General features: G+C 42.3%; 1 protein-coding gene across 1 annotated transcript in view; it reads left to right on the plus strand.

The window, feature by feature from the left end:
• Positions 1-317: 317 nt before the first annotated feature.
• LOC124612899 (vitellogenin receptor-like) overlaps positions 318-15,548 on the plus strand; it is a 232,698-nt gene continuing 217,467 nt past the window's right edge. The window contains exons 1-3 of the mRNA XM_047141363.1: positions 318-579; positions 912-1,042; positions 1,799-1,936. Of these exons, the coding sequence (XP_046997319.1) occupies positions 540-579; positions 912-1,042; positions 1,799-1,936 (309 nt within the window). The 5' untranslated portion in view covers positions 318-539. The remainder of the gene's footprint in view (positions 580-911; positions 1,043-1,798; positions 1,937-15,548) is intronic.

A 15,548-nucleotide genomic window follows, 5' to 3' on the forward strand; every position in this document is an offset into this window, starting at 1 on the left:
AATGTTTGAATTTCTGCCGCAAATTTGGACTTCTGCCGGACGACGAAAGGAGGGATTGTGTTGACTGTGGTGCTGCGAAGTCTGTAAAACTTCGTAAGAGGAGTGTGTACGCTGAGATTCCGTTGCAATTTCATTGCGGACTTTGCGGAAAGCGATCCAGCATCTGTAGAAGTACGTGGTTCGAGTCCTCCAAATTATCGATTCAGACGAGCGTAATTCTTGTGTCGTGCTGGATTCGAGATTACACGTTGCAAGCCGCAGCATCAGAAACTGAGTTATCGGCGAATACCGTGTGTGACTACAAACTGTAAATCAATATAATTAAGGTAAAAAAAATTCACACACACACAGTAGGGAAGAGAGCAATAGCTTCCCAGGTTGGCAACACTCACAGCGTGAACCAAAACAAACAGATATAAACATTAAACACTGTTGCAGTGCGAAGTGGGAAATAGTTTGAGGAGTGTAAATATTGCAGTACAACAAAAAGTGTAGAACGGCAAATACTGCAAAGTGCAAAGGTGAAACGAAGTCTTTAGATGCCAACCGCTGCTAGCAAGAAGGAAAGGAGCAAAATATGTAAATAAACACTGTAAGTAACTTGCACACCAACTTTATAAACGAAACGCTGGTATGAACCAAAAACAACCAAAAATGTATGCAATTTGCAGAATAACCACGGAAGATGCTTTTTAAATAATAGCGAAATGCGTCTGTGTAAGTCTTGCAGTCAGCTCAAGACGGATAATCTATAGTAACAGATTATTATAAATGGTTCAGGTTAAACTTCCTCATGTTCTACTTCTTGAATCTCAAAACCCCATTTTAATTAGAGATTACCCTAATGAACTGCTCAATGTAGAATTTTTGATTGTTTCTAAGATAGCAATAATATGGTGTTTACTTTCCAGACAACATAAATTGTGAGGCTCCATTGTACTGGAAGTGTGAAGATGGAAGATGTATACAGACCAGATTCAAATGTGATGGGAACAATGATTGTGGAGACTGGTCAGATGAAAAGGATTGTAATGCATCCAAGGTACATTCTTCTTTGCCATCAGATAGGCCTAAGCCAACTTAATGAATTTCTCATTGACTTTAAGCCTCTTAAAGTCTGAAGTGTACAAACAGGTGTTTAGTCCTGCAATCCTATCTTGGAAGCCACTGTGTAGTCAGAAGCCCAACTTGATAACTTTGCTGCTTAGTTCTGAATTGGTAGAAATTGGACATAGGGAAATGATTTGCCCTGATAATGCTTCTATAGGGCATAAATGTTAAATTTTCCTGCTTACAATTGACTAATGTTTACCTTGTCAGTATCAAAGATAACTTGATGTTATTTCCATAATTCTTATTCAGACAGTAATGTGTAGTATGGGATCTCTGTTTTGCTGCTTCAAATTTTAGTACCTTGTGCTCAAATTTTTCATCCCACCAATCTTTTGTTAGTTAAGTTCTAGGCCTACTGACCGAAAGTAATTTCATGGTTATAGAAATGTTTGACTTAACATATAAGTAGGCCTAAATATTTTAAAATTTTGTACTTTGTTTTTTTGTTCATATGAATGTAGTGAATGTTAAATCAAAAGAAGTATGATCTCATCTGTATTTAGACAGACAAGTGGGTTAGTGTGATAAAAGAATGTAGTGACATGATTAACTGATGTTACGTGGCATTTTGGACAGTGACAAACTTGCCACTTAAATTTTAGGAAGGGATGGTGATTTATAATTTTACATGTTGAGGCATTTAAATGTAGTCTACAGAATTTAGTAATTAAACTTTTATATCTAGGTATCCGATGTGCAAAAGGTCTGCAGTGATGAGGATTTTGCATGTGGTGATGGCACCTGCATTCCAGATAGCTGGGTGTGTGATGGCCTCAAGGACTGCCAGAACGGCAATGATGAAGTTTTGGGCTGTTCTAGAAAGGTAACTGATTAAATTTTTAAATGGTTTAATACATCCAGGGCTTTGGGAGGGGGGGGGGGGGGGGACAGAAGAGGGGAGGGGGGGGGGAGAGAGAGAGAGAGAGAGAGAGAGAGAATTTACTCATACATATAAACCTAAAACACAAAGTGGTTTGGGAAACATCTCACAAGGGAACCTCCCCAGAGGTCCTTGGTTCAAGTCTTCCCTCGAGTGAAAAGTTTAATTTCTTAAATTAATTTGTTGCTTCACTCCATAATCTATATTTGCTTCTTTTAATAGGTTTGGACAGTAACCTGTATTGGAGCATTTCCTTCATGTAACCCAAAGAAATACCATCAGATTGAAGTTGCAGTATTTCCTCTTCGTACAGATCCTCAACAATCCAACCATTTGGTACGTACAGCCCCCGCAGCAATCAGCAAGGTGTCGTCATCATCACACATACTGTTTATCAACAAATGTAGGAAATAATCATACAAATGTTCGACAATCTTTCGATCCCTTAAGGAACTTTCCGATTCCTTACAGTTCGGAAAATATTCATTGACCTTGTTATTGAAGTCGCGAGCTATATTTGCTGGATTCATATTGCCCACTGAATACATCTCACTCATTTAATGCACCCTCGTCCAAAGTAGCGAACAGTCAACTGCCAGCCACGGAGCGTCGTTAGCAGGAATGCTCTCTCTTCGGTGCGCTGTAGTCGACTGACGTTGTGTGTTTCGATGATTGTTTAGGTGTAGCATTCCCATACTACGGCTCAGTTACCTCGCATCGCACGTACAGATAATAACTGTCTGAAAATAAAAAATTAAACTTTTCACTCGAGGGAAGACTTGAACCAAGGACCTCTTGTTCTGCAGCTGCTCACGCTAACCACGGGACCACGGCGCTCCTGAGCTCACACTATCCTTGACGTTGCCTATCTTGCGCATGGACTACTCAGTTTGTATATTTTGCTTATTTTTTTCATAGTTCCACACAACTTCTTCCTGTTTTCTCGATTGATCTGTGTTCAGTTTTTCAAGGCCTATCCACTGAGCCAACTTATAACAAAATCTGAGGGGGTTGCAATGGGGAGGTTCCCTTGTCAGTATAAAAGGCTCAGTATGGGTAAAATACAAATAACATTTAGTAAGTGAAGATAGCTGAGTGATTTTATAATTGTCTGCTGTTAGACGGGACTCAATCCTGATACAACAGCACTAAAAAGGAACTAGAACCTGCAATACCACTTTACTGATGACAGTTAGACACAACACTAACAGTTAAACATATTTGTGATTACTGATAACTGTAGCATACTTTGTATCAGATATAATTCATGTCTTTAGGGAAATTAGTTATGTTATTAAGTAACTGTTTCATTTTTGCGCATGTATGTATAGCTAGAAAGTGTAACTACATCATGGTTCTTTGTATGATTCATGCTAACTGAACGTGTGGGAGTATCTTGTGAAGAGAATGTGTAAGCCGTCCTAGCAGCCAGGCTGAAACTTAAAGGCCAGACATTTGAATTACTAGCTCTCTGGAGCATTTATGTATTGTAATGACCTTTTATTTATTGGCTTTTAAGCATCAAAGAGTAGTTTCTCCATAACTTTGATTAGAATTTCACTATTTTAGTAGAAAAATTAAGACAGTATTTAATGTGCTTTCTATGTAATGTGTTGGTGTTACATTGTAAAGTGAACATCAATAGCATTACGACATTAACATTTTGCGTGTATGTAGAGATTAATATAGGCTCTTGTGAGAAGACTTAGTAGAGAAACTATTTGTTGCTTATTTACATGGTGATAACTAGGTCTATGTTTAAAGCCAACAAGCAAGCACGTAATGTCACAATGGCACAGAACCAAATAAGTAATGTAATTACATCCTCAAATAGTGCCACAGAATTTCAACCAAGCATAGTTAGCGAAGTGTCTGTTATGGCTGAGCAACTCGCAGTAATTTCTGCGCACACATCAGTAACACAAATGATTGCAATATCTGACATTCATATGTCGGGTGAAATCCAAAGACATACACAGCAACCAAATAAAAACATGAGTATGACGTCTGTTACAGAAGCACTCACTGAGGGAGAATTGCCCGCAACTGTGCGCGAAACCAAAAGAACTGCCGAAACTAAAAGCAATAAATGATATTACTGAAAAATTCCAAAATTTGGAAGCAAAACAGTCACTTGATGGCCAGTCTAGCATAACTCATCACACAAGAACAGAAATACAAAGAGTTAACAACCAAATACGAAGATATATTGTCAAGATAAACTAAATAATAAAGTGCAAGAAGTTATCCATATACAGAACACCATTGCACAGGACATGACTACAAACAAGCATGAAAACGAGCAAGCAATCATTGATCTTACTTGGAGGATAGACACTCTTTTAGTCTCAAAGGTGAGAAACAAATAGAGAAACGTTTCAACGAACATAAGTTCGCTTTTTCTAAAGACGTAGAGGGAATGGGCGAAAGTGCAAAACGAGACAGTGCGAAATTATGTGGATCAAACATTGGCAGAAACTGTTGCTAATGTACAACTTAACAATGAAACTGCACAAGGACCACTTAAATCAGAAATTCAGGAAATTAAACAAAATATAGGAGAAGAATTTCCTGCTTGGAAGGCAAAGGTTGAACTTAAACTTAAAAGCATGCCAGCAAGGTTTAGTTAATACTAGAGTGGCACCTGTTACCTGCAGTTTATCAAAAGCAGACATTATTCCTGACTAAATCAGTGAAACTGAACCCATGCGACAATATCCATGTATTGGCGCGTATTCACGTAATCAACGGGAACCAAATTATCAGGAATATCGTCCACCATAAAATAGTAACCAGAATACACTTGTGACTGAGTGAAGAAATAATGCTTAAATATTGTCAATTTCAGATATTTAACCCCGAAAGAGGCGATCAATCCCATGGTCTTTATGAAGCAATTTAGAGGGATATTGCCATGAATATGGACTGAGCAACAAAAAATTATGTACATTGCAGGATTCATTCATGGGATGGATCGATGTGGGCGTCAGAAGCATCCAAATGTTGTCAAGAATATCAGCAATTTGAAAACGCTTTCTTGCACAAATACTGGAATAAGGAAGTGCAAGAAAGATGACACAAGGAAGTTTTTGACCCACAACCATTTTATTTCAAAAACGGAACCTTAAGGAAGTATTTCTCAAATACATAATTAAAGCAAATACTGGAATGAACCAATCTTGACAAAAGATATTATTCAAATATTAAAGGCCAAACTTCCACTAGAAGTAAAGGTAAAGGAAAAACTTCTACATTTGCCTGAACACCACGTGGAAGATTTTTTTTTTTTTTTTTTTTTTTTTTTTTTTTTTTTTTTTTTTTTTTTTTTTGCCACATTGGATTTGATAGACATCCTATTCTAAGAATCACATGTGTGCTATACCCAACCAAATTACCAACCTAACAAATATAATAGTAACAACAAAACGTATGGAACCAAACCTTTTGCACACAATTCACCAAACGCACAGGTGAACTACTTCCAGAAAAATGTGAAATCTTGTAATGAAAATCCAGACAAATGCAATCAAAACCAACAAGGTGAACACACATACAAATGGAAATGGATGAAAAATAATAAGAGGAGGAAAGGATATTACCGAGAGAGGAATTACCAGCCAAAACGCAGATATCAGCAACAAATCTGAGAGTATCACAACCAACCACAACCTTCAGGTTGGGAACCAAACGTCAATGCAAATGAATGGCGAAACCAACCTCCAGTAATAACTGACATAACAGAGCAAACATCTAACAATAATGGACAATCGTTAAACTAGATTAGAGAGTCAGAAGCCCCGACGGCGCAGTCGAGGAAGTTTGTAGGGGCGAAAATTTAAGCATCTATTTCTTCAGGTACAATGATGACATATTATCAATAGAACAACTTCAGCAAGATATGATGCCTTGTAAAGAGGAACATACCACTGAACCTGTTGCGAAAATTCAAGCGGAAACTGAAGGCATTACTGTGTGCAGGTTACTTTAGACACAGACCAGCAGTAAATGTCATTTCTGAGAAGTTATTTCAAAAAATACTTCAGAAAGCAAATCCACCAATTTTCCCTGTTCAGTGTTGTGGGATTGTGGGCCAGACTGGTCATAAGTCTTCTCAGGCTAAAGTGCAGTCTCAACTACAGTTAAACATAGGAGATGATAGCTATTGTAATTCTGTCAGAGACAGCAAAGGACTTGGAAGAGCAGTTGAACGGAATTGACAGTGTCTTGAAAGGAGGATATAAGACAAACATCAACAAAAGCAAAACGAGGATAATGGAATGAAGTCAAATTAAATCGGGTGATGCTTGAGGGTATTAGATTAGGAAATGACTCTTAAAGTAGTAAAGGAGTATTGCTATTTTGGGAGCAAAATAACTGATGATGGCTGAAGTAGAGAGGATATAAAATGTAGACTGGCAATGGCAAGAAAAGAGTTTCTGAAGAAGAGAAATTTAACATAGAGTATAGATTTAAGTGTCAGGAAGTCGTTTCTGAAAGTATTTGTAGGGAGTGTAGCCATGTATGGAAGTGAAACATGGATGATAAAAAGTTTGGACAGGACGAGAATAGAAGCTTTCGAAATGTGGTGCTGCAGAAGAATGCTGAAGATTATATGGGTAGATCACATAACTAATGGGGAGGTACTGAATAGAATTGGGGAGAAGGGGAGTTTGTGGCACAACTTGACAAGAAGGAGGGACCCGTTGGTAGGACATGTTCTGAGGCATCAAGGGATCACAAATTTAGCATTGGAGGGCAGAGTGGAGGGTAACAATTGTAGAGGGAGACCAAGAGATGAATGCACTAAGCAGATTGAGAAAGATGTAGGTTGCAGTAGGTACTGGGAGATGAAGCTTGCACAGGATAGAGTAGCATGGAGAGCTGCATCAAACCTGTCTCAGGACTGAAGAAGAAGAAGAAGAAGAAGAAGAAGAATTGCATATTCCTTGTAATAGAAAGACTGGTTGAAGGCTGTATCTTGGAAATTGATGAATTTATAGAGAGGAATTGGCATATCGATTTTTCTCTGGGCCGTGCCAGTTTTACAGTAATGGATCAAAGATATCAGGTGAATCTTCTCAGGGAACATAGTTGTCATGGAAAATATTGCCATGGACGAAAACTGCAAATAAAATGGATACATTGTGAACCTGCACAGGAATACCAAATTAATTATTTGCAACCAGTCTTAAAAACTGAAGATGTGGTGCACAAAAAAGTAAAAGAACCTGAATATTTGTAATACCATCAAAGAAAGCAATTATACGATCTTATACAGGAATATTATGAAGTCTTTAAAGAAAAGCCTGGTGTAATCGAGGGATACACGTGTCATTTAGATGTGATTCCACACAGTTTTTTGCCGTACTTTTCATCCAGTACCGTGGCATCTATGAAAGGCAGTTGTTGCAGAAATCCAACAGATGCTTGAATGGGAGCTGATTGAACCTTCAAGTCCATACTGTAGTCCTATTCATGTTGTCCCGAAAAAGGAAGGAAATGTTTGTCTCGTGCTGTACGCACGGCGAATAAATAAGATTATTGTGCCCGTGTGAACTCGTCCGGAAAATATCGTTAAGTTAATTCAAAAGTTCGAAGGATTGAAATACTTACCGAATATTGATCTCAGGAGTTCATTTTGGCAGGTGGCACCTGACGAACAATCAAAAAAGTACACCGTGTTTGTACATGCAGATAGAAGCTACCAATTTAAGGTTCTACCTTTCAGGCTGAATGTGAGCTCAAGAGTTCTTGTAAATGCTCTAGATTATGCATTGGGACCTGCACTTCGAAGCAGTTTAACTTTGTTTGTGGACGACATGCTCATTACTACGGCCACATGGAAGGAACACGTCGATTTAATGAGGGGTGTATTAAAACATTCCAAGGAAGCAGGCATAACTGCAAATCTGCAAAAGTCCCATTTCGCTTGGGATAAAATTAAATTTCTAGGTCATCTTATAAACAAAAAAGAGTATTACGGGACTCTGAGAAATTAAAGTCAATCAAAAACTTTACAGTTCCAACAACTAAAAAGCAATTGAAGGGATTCCTCAGAGTTGCTTCTTTTTCAGGTGCTTCATTTATGACCACTCTATTAATGCAGAACCGTTGTACAGCTTGTTACGAAAAAATACTCTGTAGGCGTGGATGCAACAATGCCAGCATGCATTTGAAGCAATAAAACTAAGGCTAGTTAATTCACACATATCATCCAGATATGAGCCAAGAATTTGAATTAATGGCGGGTGCTTTGGAAATTGGAATTGGTTCCTGCCTCTTCTAAGTAAAAATAATAGGTGGCAAAAAGAAACTTTGCCCCATAGCTTTCACTAGCCGACTGTTAACTGCATGTGAACGAGCATATACAACTACCGAAAAGGAAGCATTGGCCCTATTCTGGTCATTTCATTATTACTTATACGGAATAAAGGCAACAGTATACTGTGACCACAAAGCCTTAAGTTTTTTGCAAACATGTAAGTTATTACATCCAAGATTAGCAAGATGGATGTTCTCACTCAGAGAGTTTCAATTTAAAATTAGATACATAAGCAGACAAGATAATTTCATTGCCGATGTACTGTCAAGAATGCCAGACTGTGATGTGTCAACAATTAACATCACAGACATTCCTTTAGAGTTCAAAATTCTATTAATGAATAATAAAAATACAGAAAACATTTTCTAAGAATGTGTAAACACATGGGAAAACTGCAAAATGAAGATCCTTGTTGGCTTTCAATAAAAGAAGCTTTAGGAAAACATGGAAGCGGAGATCTGAAGTGACTGTACAAAGTTGAGGAGGACATCTTATTTTTCAGAGGGCACATTGATTCAGATAATTGGGAGTGTGTGTTCCTGAGAAGAATGAGGATGACTTAATTTTGTACACACACATCACTCCGGAACATTTTGGAGTATTAAAATGTGCTCAAAAGATTCAAGCATATTGGTACTTCCCAAATATTCGCAAGAAAGTACACCGGCAGTTAAGGAAATGTAAAATTTGTCATCTACATCTACATGGATACTCTGCAAATCACATTTAAGTGCCTGGCAGAGGGTTCATTGAACCACCTTCACAATTCTCATAATTCCACTCTCGTATAGTGTGCGGGAAGAATGAACACCTATATCTTTCCCTATGAGCTCTGATTTCCCTTATCTTTGTGATCGTTCCTCCCTATGTAAGTTGGTGTCAACAAAATATTTTCACATTCGGAGGAGAAAGTTGGTGACTGGAATTTTGTGAGAAGATTCCGTCGCAACGAAAAACGCCTTTCTTTTAATGATGTCCATCCCAAATCCTGTATCATTTCTGTGACACTCTCTCCCATATTTCGTGATAGTACAAAATGTGCTGCCTTTCTTTGAACTTTCTCGATATACTCAGTCAGTCCTATCTGGTAAGGATCCCACACCGTGCAACAGTAGTCTAAAAGAGGACGGACAAGCATAGTGTAGTCAGTCTCCTTAGTAGGTCTGTTACATTTTCTAACAAGGAACATCCCCATTGCACTCCCCTCAGATTTAGTTATAAGTTGGCACAGTGGATAGGCCTTGAAAAACTGAACACAGATCAATTGAGAAAACAGGAAGAAGTTGTGTGGAACTGTGAAAAAATAAGCAAAATATAGAAACTGAGTAGTCCATGGGCCACATATGCAACATCATGGACAAAGCGACTCGAGGAGCACTGTGGTCCTGTGGTCGCATGAGGAGCTGCAAAACGAGAGGTCCTTGGTTCAAGTCTTCCCTCGAGCGAAAATTTTACTTTCTTTATTTTTGCATAATTATTATCTGTCCGTTCGTTCATTGACGTCTCTGTTCACTGTAATAAGTTTAGTGTCTGTGTTTTGCGACCGCATCGCAAAACCGTGCGATTAGTAGACGAAAGGACGTGCCTCTCCAATGGGAACCGAAAACATTTGATCGCAAGGTCATAGGTCAACCGATTCCTCCACAGGAAAACACATCTGATATATTCTATACGACACTGGTGACGGCATGTGCGTCACATGACAGGAATATTTTGTCGACCCACCTAACTTGTATACTTGGCGAATGGGTAAAAAGATTCTTCTACCCTGCCCGATTTAGGTTTTCTTGTGGATGTGATAATCACTCCCAAAAAAGTGATGAAAACATCAGTTTGTCACATAAACTGAAAATAAAAAATTAAGCTTTTCACTGAATGGAAGATTTGAATCAAGGACCTCTCTTTCTGCAGCCGCTCACGTTACCACGAGACCACGGCGCTCCTCCGTTCCTAATCTCCTTGTGTTGCTTATCTTCCCATGAACTAATCAGTTTGTATATTTTGCTTATTTTTTCACAGTTCCACACAACTTCTTCCTGTTTTCTCAATTGATCTGTGTTCAGTTTTTCAATGCCTATCCACTGTGCCAACTTACAACTAAATCTGAGGGGGGTGCAATGGGGAGGTTCCCTTGTAAGTGTCCTGCCAATGAAACTCGGTCTCTGGTTAGCCTTCCCCGCAACATTTTCTATGTGTTGCTTCCAATCTAAATTGTTCGTAATTGTAGTTCCTAGGTATTCAGTTGAATTTACAGCTTTTAGACAAGACTGATTTATCGTGTAACTGAAGTTTAACACGTTCTTTTCAGCACTCGAGTGGATGATCTCCGACGGCCAAACCAGGAAATTTTTGTGTGATGGATTTCCTGCATCCTATTATCCCTACTAAACCACTGTCAATCATTTCGGTCGACGTCTGTGATCCTCACCCGTCATAAAGAGGTGGATGCAAGTATATTGTGGGGTTTCTTGATCTATTCACTAAATATGTCAAATTATATGCGTTAAAATCAGCTACTGGTTCATACATAGCCAAGAAACTGGTCAAAGATTATATAGTCAATTTAGGCAAACCAGAGGCTATTCTTTCTGACAATGGGTCAACATTCACTGGATTTCGTTGGAGGCAAACACTAAGTAACTGTGGTATAAAACAGTCTAACATCAGTGTACGACCCTTCGGCAACCCCCCTGCGGGTCCGGGGGTTAGAATAGGCCCGAGGTATTCCTGCCTGTCGTAAGAGGTGACTAAGAGTCCCTCCTCCTCAAGGGAGTAGTTTGCACCTGCGTCCGGAGACGGATGGTTCCACGACTTATATTTGTGGTCATTTTGGTTTTTCACTTATTCTGGTTTCTTCCTTCCTTTGTTTGGTTCCTTTCTTTGTCCTTCTCGCTCTCACTGTCTTCCTTACTTTTTACCTTGCCTCCTTCTTGTTGCCTCCTTCTCCACCCTCTGGTCTCCACCTCGGCTTTTGAGACAGTCTTTCCTTTCTCTCCCTCTCTCCCTTTTTTTTTCCTCCTCTTCTTTCCTCCCTGTGCGTGCCTGAAGGCCGACCCACGCATTCGCATGCGTAGCCGGTGACGGGGTAATGCGTAATTCCCCGCCCTGTGTAGACAAGTAAGGCACGCACGTACCCCCTGGTAAAAGCCAGGCCCAGGGAGGGGTGATTCCCCGAGCTGACACCTTCCGACCATGCCGATTGGTCCCTCCATCCGTTTCTTGAGAGATGTGACCTGAGTTGTAAACATTCGCCTAAGGCAGGAGTGCCCTCTGAGAGGGTTCCCACAAGGAAGGAGCACGCCATCAGAGACGCTAGCAATCATGGGGATTCATCCGCAATGGATTTCTCTTCTTCCCCTCTCGACTCCTGCCCAAAAACGGAAACTTGACCAGCCACCAGTGACAAAAGTACTACAGCCTGCCCCAAAGTTCCTCGTAGTTTCTAGATCTGAGGACGGAAAGGATTTTTCGTCAGTCAACCCTTTCGTTATCCAGAAGGGTGTAGATGCCATAGCGGATCTGTCAAGTCTTGTACCAGGATGCATAACGGTACCTTGTTGTTCGAAACTGAGAGAGCCTTTCAGGCACAAAAACTCCTGTACACGTTCCCTGCCCGGGTGGAGGCTCACCGCACTTTGAATTCGTCACGTGGTGTGGTATATACTAGATCACTCGATGGATTGATTGACGAGGAGATTCAGTCTTTCATCACTCAGCAGGGCGTGACGGCTGTCCATAGGGTCATGAAAAAGGTCGACAATGACCTTGTACCGACCCGGACACTTTTCTTGACCTTTGATAGTGTTCAGCTGCCATCGCGCATCAAAGCGGGCTACGAGGTTATTTCTGTTCGCCCCTATATCCCGACACCTACGCGCTGCTACCAGTGTCAGCGTTTTAATCACACTTGCCAGTCATGTTCTAATGTGGCTGAATGCGTCACTTGTGGCAGGGACGCCCATGAGGGTGACTGTCCACCTCCGTCTCCTCGTTGCGTGAACTGTCAGGGTGACCATGCAGTGTCCCCTCGCGACTGTCCCATCTACAAGGATGAACGCTGTATACAGGAAATTCGGGTCAAAGAGAAAGTGTCCACCTCGGCTGCTCGCAAGCTGTTTGGTAGTACGAAGCCCATGCTGCTCCGTGTGGGGAAATACAGTACTGTCCTCGCCTCTCCTCGGACTACCAGGGAGGTGGCGACGCAGACATGCGATCTGACCTTTAGCACTGCGGTGGTCTGTTCGGCCAGTGCTAAGATCGCCCAGTCAACGTCTCCTCTTCCTCCCGTCACCCCTAAGACACAAGCACCTTCATCAGCTTCTGCCAAGACTAAGACCAAGAAGTCAGATGCACGGGCCTTCAAGAAGGAACCATCTCGTGAAGACTTCCTACGTACCCCGAACTCCCAGCCATCGACCAGTACTTCCACTAAACGACCTTCCAAGAAGGCTCATAGGAAGGAAAGTTCTCCTTCTCCGCCACGGCGCATTTCTTCTCCTGTGCCACCCAGCGGTTGCCGCCCCAGGCCATCATCCATTTCGCCTGGCTCCACCGCTGGTAGCCGAACATCTGGCCGTTCACCGGCGGAGGAAGCTCCCCCTCCCGGCCATTTTAATAAGATGGCCGATGAACCTATTGAACCAATGGACGATGACTCTCCGCCTATTGGTAGCGGCAGCAGTGCTTGCTCGAAGCCAGGCCCTCAGGGCCTTCGAGATGACCCCTTCTTGCTTCTCCCTTTTCTTTTTCGTCTTAGGATGGCACTTCTTCATTGGAATATTCGCGGCATTTGCTCCAACCGAGAGGACTTAAAGATGCTGCTACGCTTGCACTGTCCGCTCGTCGTAGCTCTCCAGGAAACAAAGCTACGCCCATGCGATCATATTGACTTGGCACACTATGCCTCTGTGCGTTTTGACCTACCCCCTGTGGCAGGTATTCCGGCTCATGGAGGGGTTATGTTGCTGGTCCGGGATGATATTTACTACGATCCCATCACATTGCACATCGATCTGCAGGCAGTTGCTGTCTGAATTACTCTCCTCACTTTTACATTTTCCATTTGTACCATTCACACTCCATTGTCATCTGCCGTTACCAGGGCAGACATGATGCAAATTATTGCTCAGCTACCTGCACCATTGTTGTTAACTGGATACTTCAATGCCCACCATCCCCTTTGGGGCTCTCCAGCATCCTGCCCAAGAGGCTCCCTGTTAGCAGACCTTTTCAACCAGCTCAATCTTGTCTGCCTCAATACTGGCGCCCCTACTTTTCTTTCGGACACATCTCACACCTATTCCCATTCAGACCTCTCTATATCTACTACCCAACTTGCACGCCGGTTTGAGTGGTACGCACATTCTGATACGTATTCGAGCGACCACTCCCCTTGTGTTATCCATCTCCTGCACCATACCCCCTCTCTGTGCTCAACTAATTGGAACATCTCCAAAGCAGACTGGGGGCTCTTCTCTTCCAGGGCGACCTTTCAGGATCAAACCTTCGCTAGCTGCGATAGTCAGGTCGCACAACTCATGGAAGTCATTCTCACTGCTGCTGAATATTCCATCCCTCACACTACTTCTTCTCCACGTCGCGTACCGGTCCCCTGGTGGACCACAGCATGTAGAGACGCTTTACGTGCTCGTCGACGTGTTTTACGCACCTTTAAATGCCACCCTACGGTGGTATATTGTATCTGTGGTGTCACTGCCAGACACCACACTTGCTAGGTGGTAGCCTTTAAATCGGCCGCGGTCCTTTAGTATACGTCGGACCTGCGTGTCGCCACTATCAGTGATTGCAGACCAAGCGCCACCACACGGCAGGTCTAAAGACTTCCTAGCACTCGCCCCAGTTGTACAGCCGACTTTGCTAGCGATGGTTCACTGACAAATTACACTCTCATTTGCCGAGACGATAGTTAGCATAGCCTTCAGCTACGTCATTTGCTACGACCTATCAAGGCACCATTATCGATTGCTATATATCTTGTGATGCATGTACAGTCAGACCGATGTTCGCCAATTGTGGATTAAAGTTAAGTATTCCAGAAGCTACGTACCTTTTTTGCTAATCTCTATTCTTTTAACTGTTCCAGACCTCATGCCAGCCTGCGTGAGCTTAAACGTGTGCCTTTCGGCTACCTCCTAGTGGCTTGGCTGTCTTGCCAAGTCACAACACTATCAATTGTAAACAATTATGTGCGCAGTGTCATCGTGTTATTAAAGAAAGCAAGAAAGCCAGCTGGGCTGCTTTCACAAGCACCTTCAACAGTTTTACACCTTGTTCTGTTGTCTGGGGTAGCCTGCACCGGCTATCTGGCATGAAGGTCCACTCACCAGTTTCTGGCTTGACGGTCACTAATGACTTCCTTGTGGCCCCTGAGGCTGTCTCCAATGCCGTTGGCTGATTGTTCGCAGAGTTTCGAGCTCCGCTCATTACCACCCTGCCTTCCTCCCCCGAAACCAGGCAGAGGCGGCAAGGCCACCTAACTTCTGCTCCTCGAATTGTGAAAGTTATAATGCCCCATTCACCATGCGGGAACTCGAAAATGCACTTGCCCGGTCATGGTCCTCCGCTCCAGGGCCTGATTATATTCATATTCAGATGCTGAAGAACATTTCTCCTGTGGGTAAAGGTTTTCTTCTTCGTACTTATAATCGCATCTGGATTGAAGGTCAAGTTCCCACATGCTGGCACGAATCTATTGTTGTCCCAATTCCTAAGCCGGGGAATGTCAAGCACTTGCCTTCCAGTTAGCGACCCATCTCCCTTACCAGCTGTGTCTGTAAGGTGATGGAGCGAATGGTTAACTCTCATTTGGTTTGGCTGCTCGATTCTCGACGGCTACGTACCAATGTACAATGTGGATTTCGTAGGCGCCGCTCTGCTTTTGACCATCTGATTACCTTGTCGACTTTCATTATGGATAACTTCTTGCGGAAGCGCCCGACTGCGGCTGTGTTTTTCGATTTGGAGAAGGCTTACGACACCTGTTGGAGAGCGGGCATTCTCCGCACCATGCATACGTAGGGCCTTCGCGGTCACCTCCCTCTTTTTATTCGTGCCTTTTTAATGGATCGACAGTTCAGGGTACGTGTGGGTTGTCTCCTATCAGACGCCTTTCGCCAGGAGAATGGGGTGCCACAGGGCTCAGTTTTGAGCGTCGCTCTCTTCGCCATAGCGATCAATCCAACAATGGATTGCCTCCCAGCTGATGTATCAGGC

The sequence above is a fragment of the Schistocerca americana genome, chromosome 4 (assembly GCF_021461395.2).
Source record: "Schistocerca americana isolate TAMUIC-IGC-003095 chromosome 4, iqSchAmer2.1, whole genome shotgun sequence".
NCBI classification, from domain to species: domain Eukaryota; kingdom Metazoa; phylum Arthropoda; class Insecta; order Orthoptera; family Acrididae; genus Schistocerca; species Schistocerca americana.